The sequence below is a fragment of the Neodiprion virginianus genome, chromosome 3, assembly GCF_021901495.1.
Source record: "Neodiprion virginianus isolate iyNeoVirg1 chromosome 3, iyNeoVirg1.1, whole genome shotgun sequence".
NCBI lineage: Eukaryota > Metazoa > Arthropoda > Insecta > Hymenoptera > Diprionidae > Neodiprion > Neodiprion virginianus.
This window is the reverse complement of record NC_060879.1, coordinates 27,738,761-27,755,840: the sequence shown is the minus strand read 5'-3', so window position 1 is coordinate 27,755,840 and position 17,080 is coordinate 27,738,761. Positions and strand designations below refer to the sequence as shown.

Genomic DNA, 17,080 nt, shown 5'->3' with positions numbered 1-17,080 from the left:
TAATATTTCGTGATAGCGGCAATACCCATTTTAAACTGACTCCGTGTAGTCATTTAACTGAAAGTAGACGTTGAAAATCAACTTTGTACATTTCAAAAATAATCACGACACGTGATATACTGTGTACGATTGCAGACAGGACGGCGGATTAACTATCACAGTTAATTGTTCATAGCGTTGGAGCTTATAACATGCTTATCCACTTCCGCGTGGTACAAGCAGAATATTTCTGAAAGTATAATCCTGCCGCGGAAGTAATGTATTCTTTTTGTCAAGGTGATCTCCGAGATACTGAGTCGCGTTTTTGCGATACCCCGCGCGGACGGCTTAGAATAGAATCACAATCCCATTGTTCGTTGAAGTAATACATATTCAAATTCCCTTGGTTCTTAGAAATTAGAATATAATATATCTCACGTTGTATAACATGATCCATCACCTTTGTAACCAAAATCTGCATATGTATACGTATAGCTACGGATATTAATATACGTCGCCGCCATACGTATACATAATATCACTATTCATATTTAGAATTTCCAGTGTAATCTATACATTCTGTAACGTTCAGAGGTGTCAAAGATCGCGGAAATTGTATGCGATAGTCTAATGACCGGTGATCCGCGCTTAACAATTTAAAATAGGTGTATCTGTTCCAATATTGAACCTACACTGTTACTTATGAATTTTGAAAACAGGTTCAATCATGTTATTACTTTCGCATAAAATTAATTTGTTATAAACTAATGAAATTATTACGAATTTTAATTAATTTAATTTATTTTATTGATCATCAAAATTTCCGAGAATTTTGTAGTAGAAATTCTGGATTATTCGTTTTTTTTTTTTTGGCAAGATTAGTCGGTTTAAAAATGCATCTTCGTCTAATATAAACTTTTCGGATCATTAGGCTTAGCAAAACTAATTGAGCCTCTGCAGTACAAAGTATATACATGAACAGTCGGAATTGTGAACAAATCTGAAGGTTTCTCAAAGCACAATTACGTAAGACAAAGGTCATATCGAAATATTCTTAATTGCTTATTAAAAGATAGTGTTCGTAACGATTAAAATATGCACAATCTTTCAATTTTAAACTGTTTTACAACCGAATGATTCTCCTGATAAATGAGATTTTTTAATTGATTTAGACTGGTTTCAGAAAGTCTGAAGTATTCCTTATATTTTTCAATTCCAAAAACTAAGTTATTTCGGAACACAACTTCAACCCGAATTGTCAAAAGATTGGAATCAATATCCACACAAATAAACCGCAAGACTGCTGATTGTTTGAAAACGTTGACACAGCAAAGCATACTTTTTCAAACTTTAACCGTGCTTGAAACAAATTTGAATATATTTGAATACATCAGTGAATTGCGCATGGAATACAGTTTAGCAGGTGTCGCCATCTGCATTTTGGCGTGAACCTAAATTCCAGCATGGCCGCTTCTGTCAAACACAAATCGAACTGTCAGGCCGATTCACCATAAAAATTGTCGATGTGACCACGCTTTGTGGAGGTTAGTTCTATCGTGATGCAGTTTTTAACCGTTTTGTTAAAACTCTTTACTATTTTCCATTATGAACCACGAATACCTGTTAATTATTGTGGGTGTGGCTTTTGCCGATAATAATAGTATAAATACCCGCGCCTCACTCGTCATGTGAGCAATGCTTGACTGATTCAGACGTTTAATGTTTTCGACTATATAATTTATGACAATTCACACATGCGATATCGGTAACGTTTAACATATGTTAAATTTTTCTCAGACAATTCATTCATATTGGCAATACTAAACAATTCTCATACTTGAAGAGATCCTAACGTTACTCGAATCAGATATTAGAATACTGCTTACCGCGGTAGAGAATCTTGCGCGCTAGATTTTTAAGTTTCTAGATATAATGCTGTGTATTATCTAAAACCACTTCTGTTAGTCTTTCGTAACAATATTAGTTTTGTGTAAAATCAGTGAAATTCACTAAAATAGTTTTTACAGACGAGACTCTTGGCCTGTAAAGAACATTGCATTGTTCACAATGGAACGTGAAAACATTGTAACGCCTGTAGAAGAATCAAAAAATATGTACGAAAAACTCGCTCATCAATATTGCACATTCAATGAAAATTCAACACAATTTCAAGTCTCAAAACTTCATGCGACTACAACTTCTCCACAAATCAGAGTCCAATACCCAAAAGTTGGAGAGCCTTCTCCCGATCCCCCGTCATCAGAGACTCTTGAACACATACTTCCTTCCATCTCCCTCGAAACGATACAAGAAGATCAATCTTTTACAGATGCTGACGATATTCAAAAATTAACTGATATCACTGCCCCTACAGATTTGAGGGACACCTTAGATGCACCTAACATCAGTTCTATTATTTTGGAGATAGTGGATGCCATACTTGCTACAAGCATGGAAAAAAGAAGTAGTGCCGAGCTCTTGAATATTGAAAAAAACAATTCAAAGAATGCAAGTTCAGATTCTCTTAATTCGGACAGTAAAAGCAGCTCACTCAACTCCAAAATTGGACAAGAGTCGGTAAGACATTCGCATTACCATTTTATTGTAATGAACAAATAGATGCCGCATATGAATCAAAATGTTGATGGCAATGAATTAATGTGAAAAAACTGCAACTGTGTATATATTTCTACTTTTAGTCTAAATTGAAAAAAATTTGATACTTGTATTTTGAATTTCGATTTTTGCCTGACTTTGTCGCAATGAAATTGAGTATACAAAGTACGATGCCTTTTGCGACTATAGGAATGTTGGGATAAGGCATCGCACTCAAAAAGCTTTTCAACAAGCTCGACGTCAACAGATAATAATATCGTTTCTGCTTTAGAAACAAAGAAAGAAACTCAAGAGCAACGGAGTGAGGTATTGATACAGATAGTTGATATCCGTGCTAATGAATGCTTTTCATTGATGTTGCACATTGTGCAAGAAGCAATTTAATTTTTTCTACAAATCTCTTTATTACTCAGTCGTCCGTCAATAATGTCATTGTTCACGTGTTTTTCATTTGAGTAACGCATGATATCATTATTGCAATATAATTTCAATTTCTTCTGTATTTCGTTATTATTCCTTGCGACGTCTTGGGGATGATAAAATTAAGACTAGTAATGGAATTATACTATTTTTTCCATCACATTTATATCAAGCTGTATAAAATTCAATTCATTTGTTCGTTTTTTTTGAAAGTAGGTAGACAAATTTTCCGTGTAACGGTGTAAGCTTTCATTTTCAAGTAGACTTGAATTGATATTTATCGGGACATCTTCTGTCAGATATCTAAATTACCATAATTTTTTCAGAATTTGTCTGGTAGCGACACGGGACCACCGCTGTTCAGTGGGGAACACGTGCATGGGCAAGCACGAGAAGTTACATACCTTTGCCCATATTCAGGTCCTGCGAGAGGTATACTTAGTGTAACGAATTACAAGTTATATTTTAAAAGTATAGATCGAGAAACGCCTTACGTGGTCGAAGTACCTTTGGGTGTTGTCAGTCGAATCGAAAAAGTTGGAGGGGCGTCCAGTAGAGGAGAAAATTCCTATGGGATTGAAGTCTTCTGTAAAGATATGAGAAACCTGAAGTTTGCGCACAAGCAGGAAAATCACTCCAGACGAAATGTATTTGAGAAATTGCAACAGTACTCGTTTCCGCTTTCGCACAAGCTGCCACTTTTTGCTTTCCAGTATTCCGAGACATTTTCAGAAAATGGCTGGAACGTTTACGAACCAATCGCCGAACTCAAGAGAATGGTAACGTCGTCATGTTTTTTGCATTTGTTGAATTACAGGAGAAAGAAAATATTCTGATATTCTTTTCGGTAATATACAATGTTTCAGGGAGTTAACAACGATATGTGGAAAATATCAAAAATAAATGACACCTATTCGTTGTGCGATAGCTACCCAGCCGTATGGGCAGTACCAGCTGCGGCAACGGACGAAGATTTGCAGGCTGCTGCGGCATTTCGTAGCCGTGGTAGATTGCCCGTTCTTTCTTGGATTCATCCGGAGAGTCAAGCTACTATAACACGGTGTGCGCAACCTCTAGTCGGCGTTGGTGGAAAAAGGAGCCGTGAGGATGAAAGATACGTTCAACTTATAATGGACGCGAATGCTCAAAGTCATAAACTTTTTATCATGGATGCCCGGCCTAGTGCCAATGCAATCGCCAACAAGGCAAAGGGGGGCGGTTACGAAAGCGAAGATGCGTACCAAAATGCAGAGCTTGTCTTTCTAGACATACACAACATTCACGTAATGAGGGAGAGTTTGCGAAAGTTGAAGGGTCTGTTTACACGTATTGATTTCTTGTGCTGTGTAAAACATTTTGCTGATAAAACATTTCCAAACGTACCTCTAAATAATTATTCGAATTTAAAATTCATTACTCCTCATAACCTGCAATTTTTCCTAGACATTCATGTAATAATCTAGCAATACTTGTTACTTTTCAGAATTGTGTTTTCCGGTAATTGACGAAACGAGATGGCTCTCTGGTATAGAATCGACGTATTGGCTGAAACACATTAAATGCATATTAGCTGGAGCTTTGCGGATAGTTGACAAAGTAGAAAATCACAAAACGTCAGTATTGGTCCACTGTTCTGATGGTTGGGATAGAACTGCCCAGGTAATGTGCCTATTAGATGCATGAAGATTAAAAAAAAATACACCAGTTCATATTAAATTTCTGCTACTGTAATTTACTTTATTTCATGTCACAGCTTACGGCATTAGCAATGTTGATGCTGGATCCATACTACCGAACAATTCGAGGCTTTGAAGTCCTCGTAGAAAAGGAATGGCTTAGCTTTGGACACAAGTTTCAACAAGTAGGTATTTTTATTCCGTAAATTACTGGAACAAATATCTGAACATCTCTTAAATATGCAACCGTCCTATTCCCCTATTCTGTTTTCTTCTTTTACTTTTTTAGAGAATTGGCCATGGAGACGAGCATCACAGTGATGCCGATAGGTCTCCAGTATTTCTACAGTTCATAGACTGCGTCTGGCAAATATCTCAGCAATTTCCTAATGCATTTCAATTCAATGAACACTTTTTAATTACCATACTGGACCATCTTTACTCATGTAGATTCGGTACCTTCCTTTTCAACAGGTAACTGTAGATATTTGTGTTTCTTCACATGTGTCACGGTCATTCGTACCTACATTACACTTTGATTGACCGAGATTATTGTGATTGACTCTTTACAGCGATCGAGAAAGGGTTCAAGAGCAGCTAAAACAAAGAACAGTATCACTCTGGTCGTACACTAACAGTCAACTATCTTTATACCAAAATCCACTGTACTGGGCAGGTCCACTGCATCAGTTAGTACTAATGCCAATTGCCAGTATGAGGCATATCAAATTATGGAAACGTCTTTACTGCAGGTGGAATCCCAGTATGAGGCAACAGGTAATTTCAAGCATTGGCAATTAATCGATGAGTAAATTATATGTCTTTTTCTTGTCCGTATTGCGGAAGTTTGAAAGATCAACCTATAGTTCTTAAGGTCTAGATAAAATGCGATTTTAATATCTTGTACAAATCTTTAGGACCCTGTATATCAACGCACGCGGGAACTTCTCGTCCTAAAAGAGCAACTCGAAAAGAAGGTGGAAGAATGTCGTCGTGAACATGCGACACGGGCGAATAGATCGCTCACATCACCAGCACCTCCAAGAATACATTCTCCAGTTCACTCATAATCCACCACCTAACTTTCCTTTCCTCCATCACAATTTTTTAAACGATTCTTACGCTTCAACTACCTTCTTCATGAAATACTGAACCTCTGCACACAATGGTGTGAGATATACACATGGAACTACCACTTTGACTGATACCCATAGTGGCCAATTTTCAATCTTCAAATTCAACTCTGCCATCTAACTTTGTATAAAGTACGCGTTAATAAATAATAAATTGTAGCTATTCAAACGTTTTATAACATCGCAATATTTCAGCGAGTTCCAACAGGAGGAATATGTGTGTCTATGATGAATCCATTCAGCCCAAAACCAATTTAATTCGGTAGGTGTTCGCATAGGAGAGACTGGGGCTGGATGGCGAACACGAAAAATTTCGAAGTGGTAAACAACACCTAGGTAGAAAAAGATACATATAAGAAATAAGTTTGTAGATGGAACTTTTTCACGATACCCCCGAAACTCTACAACATTTGTCTAAGATGTTCAACCGTTTCACTTGAGATACAATATCCTGTACTTGAATACATACGAATTTAGAATGGCGTCAAAATTGAAAATGAAATATTGCGTACCAATTCTAGGAAAATTATGAATTTTTTTCAAGCTAGAACCAACTTTCATCCTAACCCGTCAAGACGTTTTCCCGGTATTCATAATACAAAATTTTCTGCATACAAACATAAACGCATGTTGGAAAATGCTAAGCAATAGTCGTTTATGTGTGATGAAACGTGTTTTGAAATAAAAGAGAATTTTTTTTGCAAGGTGAAGTTTTTCGCAGTGATAAATACAATAGGTGGTCCGTTTTAGGATTGTGCCTAAATATTATTGTTTACCCTTCCGGATTATTTCAATCTTGGTACAATGATGTTTATAGATCTTGCATAATGTTGGTTTTTTTTCAATTTTTTATTATAAACAATCTAGCATCCGACGAAAAATTGGACTTTCATAAAAATAATAATATTTAACATTAAATTATACAATGTATGTACATAAAACAAAAGCCAACGATAGAATTGTCATCTTTTTCGTACCATAAATGCGGTTAGCATTCTCATCAATAGCACAATGGGAGTTTCAAACAGCAATGACAATGCATAAGCACAGAAGTACGTGATGACGAAGTTCCCGAACAACAGCGTAGCCTTGAAAAACAAATCACAATGTTGCAAATTGAATAGATTTTCCGTATCCATTATTACCCAGATCTACTTGTGTGAGATAACTTATTTTTTTTAGATACACTTTTTCCTAGAACTGAATCACACGTCTACTCACGATAGGCAGAAAATCCACGTGTATCGGCGTTTCTGCATGAAGATACACCGAATTGATGAGAAATGGATTTAAGAGATATGCGCAGTATGTCAGCCTGCTCAGCGGTACAAAACCCTTGTATGAAAGGATTTTGTTGACGATTCCTAACAAAAACAAAAATTCAGAGTTACGTTGCTATATCTAAATCGTTCAACTCTACGTTCGATTGATTTGACGTAGTTACCGCCATGATTCGTGCTGCAGGCTATTACAATCCATGCAATCCCTACGGCCCATACGGTTCTGCTCAGGGCAACGTAAAAGGCTGACGTTAGGACGGAAATGTGTCTCTCCCACAAACCAAAGAGGACTAAAATGTTGCACGAACTGCCAAGGCACCAGCCCAGGACGATGTTTCTCTGCAAGTTTTAAGTTTAGTGTTCATTACCCATCGTGTCACTTCTCGGATCATCTGGTGTAACGACGAGTAATACTCGAATGCTGAATACTCGAGGTAACGAACATTAACGCATTAATTCCGGGTGAGATGGCCATAGGTGAGGTGTAAACTATGGCCATCTCACCCGGAATCATCCTATCTGTACGGCTTTGCTCAAAACTCACCCTCTTCACGTCCAGTTTCTTGTTCAATTTTATCAATATATATGCCGTCGCAACTCCGATTATGTGAGGTCCGATTCTCGTCCAAGGTGGATCATATAAAATTTCTAACGTGTTAAACTGCGCGTCCATTCTGTACAAACAAAAAAAAATCTCATTTTCCAGGGGAAGTTTTGGAGCTTTTTCGATTGCTGTTTATTCAAGAGATACTAAAATATTGAATATTTTCATATTTTTCGTTTACCAAACCTGTTTTTCATATCGAATAAAACGAGGCTCAAAAATTTGAATTGAAACGTAATTAAAACAAATAAAATTGTGCTGATCGGTTTCGTCACTTTTTTTATCAGTTAAAGTAGTTGGTCAAAAATTAATGTATATTCGAACCTGTATAACACCACGAATTCATAGCTAACTACCGAATTTTATTTTCGCTGATTCATAAGTATTTTATGGACGTCTGTTTAGTATCACCGTGATTGAACGACACGGTTTTACGTGTGATACACGAAACTTTTACCCAGCGATATGCTACAGTTTATTTGTATTATCATACTATTAAATTGAAGCTTAAACGGTCTCCTGATCACATGGGAACATATATTTATGGAGTAAACGAAAAACGATCTTGTTGAGTCAGGTGTACACTTACGTTGGCACATATTCGTGAATATATGAAATGTATCCGGTTAAAACTGTGGAGGAAATCAGAAGACATATCAGCACGCCAACTGCCGTGTAAAAAAATCTGTAACGTAAATGATGCTCATTATTTTCAAACCAAAGTGTAACATTTATACTGCTCTAACAAAGCATTTTCATCCAGATTATTTATCTTGAAAAATACATTATTTATACCACTTACACTGACGATAAAATCAACGTGAACGTTGCAATGATGAAAAACTGCATGTCATTCGACAAGTACCAGCTCCATGACATGCACTGTGACATAAAAATTTTTAAGAATGTGTAATTGAAAACCATAAACGGTATTACCTGATAAATAAAGTACCTTCGAATTACCAAGCGTGAGCAGAAAGGTGATAAAAATTAAGATACAAATTTTACGTTTAGTTTTGCATCGGCTAATGCGAAATTTAATCACGTATCATGATCAATTCTTTACAAGAGACTATAATGGGTGCGGAATAATATCTAAGCGTGCTTATTTCATACCATTGCTTCTCTGCCGAAAAGATTGTTGATGTACAGGATATTTCGCCACCAATACTTGGCGCAAACTTCTTGCGGCCTTTCCGTCATGTAGAATTGTGATGTCTTTCCGTACCAACCAGCATTTATTTGTAATAAACCTAATACCATCATGTATGCTGGAGTCAGCCTGCAAGGTTTCATCTTACAATTATTTAATGTCAATGATAACGGGAATATCCAAATTTATTTAACAAAACCGGTATAGTCAATTCAAGTTTTTTTTTCAGCATTCAAAATTATTTACACTATGGTTTTCCAAGACGCGCCGATACGAAAAACAAAAAAAAGGCTCGCTTGTATATTCGTGAAAGGGAATCTAATCTTACAGTTCACAATCCGTATGTTCTCCGTTCATGCAGAAAATATTACTTACGAATGCTCACCTAATGAATCTTTTCAGAATAATAAGGACAAACTGATTCACTTTGCCTACATGAACGACCGACTTGTCATCCGCTTTCTTGCCTTTGTTGGAGTTCAAATACAAGTAAGAGACTAAAAATCCACTCATGAAGAAGAACGTGTCAACTGACAAAGTTGAGTTGCTTATTACCTGGACTGCAAATCCTTCAGCCTTCCGCCATGCCCACGGCTTATTATCTATAATTAACAAGCTTACAGATATGGATCGTCGTTGGATGCAAATGGAATGAAAAATCATGTTATCTTGTAAATTGCCTTGAAACACGAATCGCATCTAATTCTGATGATATAAAGTGACGGAAGAACGACTCACCGGCGTAATCAGCCATGTAAAAAATCGTGTGTATCATGATAATCCACATCATTCCCAAAAATCTAAGACCATGAATCACAGGTACGGCTTCAGAGCGCAATTTTGTATCAAGTATGATCTTTGTGTTGGTATAACACGAAAAGCACAGTATACCTTTTGCTATGGTAGTCTGTTTGAATTCTGGAAGAACAACCGCAGACTCTGTCGTGTTTACCGTTTTTTTCTCATCTGTAACACAGGTTTGAAATAAATAGATATTTCGAGTGAGAATATTCGTGGCTCCACGGCGCAGGAAGAATTCTTGCATTTAAATACATGGCCATATTGGTAGCATACGTGGAAATCGACTTACAGCAGCACTCGTTGTTATGCAAAGATATTTTTTGGGCCTGAATCTGCTTTTGATGGACGAGTACATCGTAAGTTGTTCCGACAATCACCATTCCAATAGTAAGGACTAGAAGTATTCTGAGAAGGGAAACTCGTGAAAAATTACAGTACTTTTATCACTACAATACGGAAATCCATCGCGAAGTGCGTGACTGTTAGAAAATGCTACTCACGCAACAAGAATTATTTTTCCATCCACCAGCCATTGATGATCGTCATTGAGATCTCTGACTTCCGCCAACTTGAAATCGGCAGAGTACAGATTTCCAGCCAGAAGCGTTCTTTCTTGGAATATCTTCTTCAAAATCAGACTCAACTCTTTCGACGAACAAGACGCCGGCAGACACAGTCCCAACGTGATTAGATCCTGGAAGAAGAAACGGATGAACGCGGACCGTAAGAGAAACAAATTGGTTGGTGTATTTTGTGGTTCGGAACAAATTAAGGTACTTACTTCGTTTGGCAATCTGACGTGATACTGAAGAGTGCTGTTGTGGCGGAAATGTGTGACAAAGTAGTTGAGCGGAAACGGTGGATATTCCTGTTCCGGATCGCGGTACTTGGAGTTATTTCGAAGTTCCTCGTCCGCGATGATCAACGGATTCGTATTGGACGCATCTTCGCACTGGCTTCTGCTTCCCAGCCAATAATTATTGCCGTAAATGAAACCTGGTTTGGCCGCCCCGCTGGAGTCCAGCACTGTGTGTCAAATTGTCATTTCTGTTACTTGTTTTTCAATTATTATTCACGTTACTCGGTACACCATACTTCTGACTGAATCTACAACCATATTTGTAGAAATTTAACTACGATGACACTCCGAGATTTTATCAAACGACCAACACTTGAATGTCCAGGTATGAGAATTGGTTGAGTGATTGCATGAAATGAAAGTAATTCAGGCGTGTGCATCTATGATATTATACTATATGTGTAATATTATAAGTATACGTAGTGAAAGAAATGATTTAGTATTGCGAGGCAAAGAAAATTCAACGGCATTCCGTATAGAGCCGGGTAGATGAAGCTGACAATGAGTGCGTTACGAGACACCGCGGGCTGTGTTATTATGTGAAATTCAACGTATTACGTCTGGCTCATTTGTTTACGAATCAAGCTGATTATGATTTTGCTCTCGTCCTGGCAAGGTATCTGGATTTCATGTCACATAGAATTGATTATACTAACTTTTCAGCGCCCATAGCTTGCGTTGATCAACGGCTGTCCTGAAGATTTCCAGTTCTTCATAACACAAGCTGGAATTTAGCAAGCTACCTTTCAGCGCGATGGCGTAAGCCGGAAGCGTTCGCTTCATTGTTTCCGATGTCGCTGATATGTTTTCGACGCACATGGTGGTTAAAAGCGTTAAATACAACGCGATACTGCACATATTTAACAGTGCCATGTTGGCTTACTAACGGAGCGAGTATTTTATTTTTCGTTTACTATTTTACGAGGGTTCGATTTGTCGCCAAAGACACGGTGAAAGAGAGCTTTGTTTAGTGATCAATTTGTGTTGTAAAATAATCGATAAACGGGGATGTCAGTAACGATTCTTGAATTAATCACGGAGGTTTACTTCCTAAAATTATAAGAGATAACACGTCAACTCGCGATCTTAAGAAGTTTCACTTGTGCTACGAATTTAAATAATATTCAAAAACCATCCCGCGCAGGAAAATTTACCATCAGTTGAAATATAGCGTTATAGCGGCGAACTAGAGCGCGAAAAATGAACCTTTCCGATCGTTTCTATTGTCGGAAGTATTCACTCGATTGCAGACCCTAACTACAGAGGTGTGAGAAAGAAACCCACGAAATTCGGCCAAGGTACCGAGCGTCTAAGCAAGGACTGATGCCGCAGAATTCTTTGCAGAATCCAAGAGAAAACAGCGCCGAGATCTGGTGGGGTCAACACTGGTCCTCACTCGGGGCGCGTACGTTTATATATTTGCGTCATCCTCGAAAGAAGTGGTTTAGTAATTTCCAAACACTGTTTATTTGTAGGGTAACCCGGGGCAGAACGGGATACCCCTCTTATCTTCTTAGTAAAACACCTTCATTTATCAGAACCGTCACTAATTTTGTTTGTTACTTACTAGGTAACGTAAGCATCCATTGTTTCATATTCAGTCTTACGTTACAAGTCGGTACCGAAAATTTCCTACATTCATGCACCAACCTCGTATGAAACACGTGACCTTTGTTTAAAGATAAGTGATATTTCGTATACGAAATAATTTCAAATAGTCAATATATTCAATATAGAGGGTCTCAACAATCTTATCACATCATTATTCCGACCATTCATTCCAACCGTACCGCTTTTTAAATAAATAAGCTAAAAGCGCGCGCCGTGGTGGAACGGCGAGGGGCGAAGGGCCTTCTGTGAAGGGCTACTTTGGCGAAAATTTTCTGCGCCAAACTACGAAAATGTTCCAACTGACGTAAAAAACTTTGGTCGTGATCGTTTTCTGCGTCATTTGGAACGCTTTCGTAGCTTGGCGTAGAAAATTTTTCCCAGGGTATATTCGACTTCTGATGAATGCTGGATTTCTTGTTCTTAGTGCCAAAAGTTGGTCCCACAACTCATGCGTAGGTGTGGGCAGCGAAGATGACGAATCCGAATCAATTCACCACATCTAGCCTATTTCAATTAATATCAAACAGTAAACCCCGTTTGGCCACGCATATGAGGCGGAACGGGGTAAACGCTCTTTTATCCATTAACGGTATGCCAAAAAGGTCCTATCGATAAATACTCCATATGCCGTGTGACGTGTTTATCAAAATAACGAGAAATCCTTTTTCTAAGAGATCGTCAAGTTTTTTCCATGTCAGAACCATCGTATAGCTTGAAACATTCGGAACCGCGTTCCATCCCAGGTTCCCTAATTACGCAACTCTACACGATAAATTCGATTCCCACTTCTTCTCGCTTAATTCGATTTTGGTATCTTTGTATTAGATTTATAGTAAGCATGAAGAAAACTCATCATTATATTTGCGGCTTCGTGTACTCACAATTTTATTGCAGCTGAAACACACATACAACTTTCTAAATTTATAGTAAGCATAACGATGTTATTTTACTCAACGGTTGTGCCAAGCTTGCGTATCAATTTTATCAAATGCAGACTGCATACGGTAGTCTTCAAAATGAATTACTGGTATTGTTGGTTTTACACTTGACCTTAAGCCGCGAATAGCTTCCTACATTTATTGCTGTTTTTTAAACCAAGTTGGATTACGGTAAACAAACGTAGACACGTTTTCCGCATTTTATTAGCATTTCAAAACAACTAAATAAAATGCTTCAATACTCATTTCTCCCAGTGTATGTATTGCAACGTCAAGTGACTGCGCATGGATGAGGAACAAAATTTTAGTTCGTAATTAATTTTTATAAAACTACAGTAGTTCGCAACTTAGAGGAATCTCATACTTTTGAAATAATCCTGATCTCGGAAAAAAAACAATTCAAAGATTCATTTGAATGAATGGAATCGCAAATTTCTTCGATTATATTGGCATTATGAAAACCTAATTTACTATCGAATAGATCAAATTATAGTAGAGTGTACAAGTTACATCTTTTCTCTTATGTACCTTTTCATTTTTGAATTACTTCTTCTAACTCTGCTCATAATATACGTGTATGCGAGATTGGACATTGTTTCTGAGGTTATTAATTACCGTTTGTCTTGTCAATTTTCTAATTCCGCTAAGAAAGTTCAATATTTTCCATGAATAAGAAATAGTTATAGATTTTAATCACATTTTTGAAAATTGAGTTTCCATCAGGCATCAATTTCTTAAGTCCTTATAGAGCTATTCTGACTATTTTCAAGGCAATGCCTTAGTGCCTGACTATCTGTTTGTGTGTGGTTAAGCGTGTGTGTAAATACTTTATGACTCGTACGAATTTACATATTCAGATCTGCTTTGCAGCATTTTGAAGGGCTAACTAAAACTTATATTTGTAGAAATTTGAAATCAATCGGTTAAGGATATTTCGAGTTATTTTCAAAACAAAATTGCGCAAAGAGAGTTTTTTTGATTATTCTGGATAACTACTCTACAAAACTTGAGAAAACCATGTCAATTGCGGTAAAATTTGGTGTGAAATTTAGAAAATAACATAATGATCAATTTTCCCGAATAATTTATAATATAGGTACGCATCCAACTGATTGGAAAATTATAAAAAATCTTTATCGTCAGTGAAGAATTTAAAAAACAACCGTTTTTCTCGAATATTCCATCACCTCACAGTCAGATCGAATAAAATTCATGCAAATTTTTTTCCAAAAAACCTGTTTTCATGGCCTTCTTATATTAATTATTTTATTCTACCAAGACTGATCTGGAATGTAAATCGGAGAATTGCTTACTTGTTAATTAATTTCAATTTTTTGGATTTTTTCATTTCTGAGTCAGAAAAAACCATTTTTTATACTCGATGACCTCGAAAATACCAGTGTACAAGGAAGTATTTTCGAGTCGGAGACGTCGAAGATGAATTAAAAATAATATCATCGAACTCTATAAGCTCAAAAGCAGCAGAAAGTTTTTAGGCTGGCAGACAGAGTCAACCGTTTTCCAGATTTTCAATTTTAACTCAATATCCTCATGGTGGTACTGAAATAATATGAAAGAGGAACTTTGATTTTGCAATGCAATAAAAACATATGTGTTTTCTTTTCTGTCTGTGCATTATTTCGTTAATACACGTTACTTATTTTATCTTGCCCAATTTTGTTTCGTTTGGACGAGCAAAAATTTATCGGCCTACTCCTAAGAAATCTGTTAATCCGTCACTGCAGTGAATGCTACATTGCAAAAAAAAAACTTTTATGTCTAGGCGCGCCACTGTATTTATATGGACAGCACTTTTTGGAATGCAAATAACTTTGAATGCAGTGTTTTACACGTTGAAAGAAAATTTGCCAAAAAAATATACACATAAATCGAACAGGTCTCCGTCCGTATCATTACCCAATGCATCAAAATTTTTTGTCTCCTATTCGAATTCTATTTTACCATAACAGCTCACGGACCACTTATAGTTTCCGTCTAGTCTTCGACAAAAAGGCATGCATATATAATGTATTTTGATGAAACACACGAAAAAAGTCATTACAAACTTCTCCACGTTCGTGTTTCATCGTAACATTGTTCGAAATTTTAGATATTTTTTCCTCAAATATCTTTGCAAATTTTCATTCTCCACAAGTTTTTTAAGCGCGCTTTTTAGATGGTAGGTACATAATTTCTCTTAAATGTCAATATGATAATTAATACAGTATATACGTAACTCTATTATTTTATGTTAATAATGGCTGAATTAGATAAATCTTCTAATCTAGCTGCATTCCGTGTGATCAATAAAAATGTAGACTGTCTGATCAATTTATCTACTATATGTATATTACGTATAATTGTTGGTAGAAGAGGGTACGAATGAGCCTAAAGGGTAGAACGTTAACTTTGCTATCCATCCATTTGTGTTTCAGTCAATAAAAACTTTCAACAAATTGCAGAAACAGAAGTAAATGTGACAGAATGTAAAATTCGCTGAATTCTAATCCTGTTTTCAATTTTTAAGTACGACTTCAAGCGATTTGAAACTGAGAACTGATTGTGAGCGAGAACTGATCTGAGAACGATCTTTGTACGCTCCGAGTCTGTTCACGGATGAAAGAAAACGCGAGTATGCGAGGAAAGGAATACTTCCAGCATAACAGCGAAGGTACTGTCCGAATTTTGAGTATACTTTCGAATGGACAACTATCATCAATTGTTGGTGATCGAAGTTTAAACAATCGAAATTAAGAAATATCACAAGTACATTGAAAGTACCGAGTTTGAAATCCTCAGTATGATATTTTTAGAATCCTCGAATTTACGCAATAAGGCATCTATCACGCAACGCATCCTGCCTGTTACACAATAAATTTTCTCTTCAATTATATTATACGTATTTACTTCACTCTGTAGAGTCGATTCAAGATCCGTTGGTTCATTGCAGAAAGAGGCAGATCGACTGTCCTATTATTTCACATACGAAATTACTGATTATAGAGCTTCTGCGAAAAGGTATAATTCCGTCATAAAAGTGCCTGTAGAAATCCGAACGAGAAACATATCGAATCAAGATTCATGCTAACGAATCACCGCCAAGAACTATTTATTTGGCCCAGCTTTTTGTTTGTTCCATGGTGTAGTATCTCCAGAACCAGTGAACATTTTCCAATAAATTTTCCAAGATTGGATATCCCGCACGAATGAGCTTGGTTAGTAAATTTTATTAAAATCTACAATAAATATATACAAATATATGAACATGTAGATATTCAAGGCACACGAAAACAAAACAATTTCGAATACAGGCGATGAGAGAAATTAATGACACTGTAGTCAGGGCGGCTAGGTGGTCTAGTGGAGTAAGGCCCCGGTAAAGCATCTCTAGATACCAGGTTCGATCCCTGGCTCCGTCCTTAATTTTTCAACTCACCTGAAGATTTTCGAAATTGTACTCTTTCTACTAGTACTTTACGCATCAAGTAACGTAAGCCAGGGAATGGCGATAAATGTGCGCGCGAGCCGGGGACAAGTCCGGAGCTCGCATGTGAGTCACCGTTTCCCGGTTTCGACCTCGATTACATGCAACATTTTTTATCATTAATGCGTTAAAAACAAGTTTTGATGCCCGTAACAAGAGCCTGAAATGACCTGCAACGCCGACTGTGCATCAGACCCAGGAAGTAAGAGGTGAGGAAAGGAATCTCGACACAACAAAAGTGGTTCTGATTTTATAGTAGACTAATCGGGTACAAGATCTGGCCGTTCAAGGTGTACTTGTGGCTTTATTTGACGGATATCAGACGTCTGTGGCTGGCACGGATCCCCAAATATCGCCTGTAGTTTTGAACTTGGTTTGTTTCTCTTCCATATCCATTCACGGATAAGATTGCTAAATGTAACGAACAAATAGATGCCGCATATGAAACAAAACATTGGTAGAAACGAATGAATGTGAAAAAAACTGTAACGGTGTATATATTTATACTTTTAGTCTAAACTGAAAA

The 17,080-nt window shown here is 37.0% G+C and overlaps 2 protein-coding genes across 6 annotated transcripts; one reads left to right on the top strand and one right to left on the bottom strand.

Moving 5' to 3' along the window:
* The first annotated feature begins 811 nt into the window (after positions 1–811).
* Positions 812–5,987, top strand: LOC124300883 (myotubularin-related protein 2). Of its 5 annotated transcripts, none has more exons than XM_046755351.1 (10): positions 812–1,016; positions 2,354–2,556; positions 2,785–2,901; positions 3,342–3,794; positions 3,882–4,329; positions 4,499–4,674; positions 4,769–4,876; positions 4,981–5,165; positions 5,264–5,468; positions 5,609–5,987. In XM_046755351.1, exons 2-10 carry the CDS (start codon positions 2,431–2,433, stop codon positions 5,759–5,761), a joined length of 1,971 nt encoding a protein of 656 aa, XP_046611307.1. In that variant the 5' UTR covers positions 812–1,016; positions 2,354–2,430; the 3' UTR covers positions 5,762–5,987. The 5 variants fall into 5 exon arrangements, with proteins under 5 accessions (XP_046611307.1, XP_046611305.1, XP_046611306.1 ...); XM_046755349.1 differs by lacking the exon at positions 812–1,016 and adding an exon at positions 1,043–1,523; XM_046755350.1 differs by lacking the exon at positions 812–1,016 and adding an exon at positions 1,152–1,523 and having other exon boundaries at positions 2,309–2,556.
* Positions 5,988–6,673: 686 nt separating this feature from the next.
* LOC124300880 (nose resistant to fluoxetine protein 6-like) lies at positions 6,674–11,748 on the bottom strand. The gene is made up of 13 exons (XM_046755342.1): positions 11,178–11,748; positions 10,444–10,688; positions 10,163–10,356; positions 9,952–10,067; positions 9,600–9,827; positions 9,247–9,463; positions 8,825–8,990; positions 8,511–8,590; positions 8,298–8,393; positions 7,649–7,778; positions 7,269–7,443; positions 7,046–7,188; positions 6,674–6,912 (listed from the first exon to the last, which is right to left on the bottom strand). The coding sequence occupies exons 1-13, from the start codon at positions 11,392–11,394 to the stop codon at positions 6,787–6,789; spliced, it is 2,133 nt and encodes a 710-aa protein (XP_046611298.1). The 5' UTR covers positions 11,395–11,748; the 3' UTR covers positions 6,674–6,786.
* Between the last annotated feature and the right edge of the window lie 5,332 nt (positions 11,749–17,080).

Coding starts and splice junctions, on each gene's coding strand:
- LOC124300883 (XM_046755348.1), top strand. CDS start 1,720: ATGACAATTCACACATGCGATATCG. Junction 2,902..3,341: donor CTCAAGAGCAACGGAGTGAG/GTATTGATACAG, acceptor TAATTTTTTCAG/AATTTGTCTGGTAGCGACAC. Junction 4,675..4,768: donor GTTGGGATAGAACTGCCCAG/GTAATGTGCCTA, acceptor TTCATGTCACAG/CTTACGGCATTAGCAATGTT.
- LOC124300880 (XM_046755342.1), bottom strand. CDS start 11,394: ATGGCACTGTTAAATATGTGCAGTATCGCGTTGTATTTAACGCTTTTA. Junction 10,357..10,443: donor ACGTCAGATTGCCAAACGAA/GTAAGTACCTTA, acceptor TTCTTCTTCCAG/GATCTAATCACGTTGGGACT. Junction 8,991..9,246: donor ATTCTGAAAAGATTCATTAG/GTGAGCATTCGT, acceptor GAAACCTTGCAG/GCTGACTCCAGCATACATGA.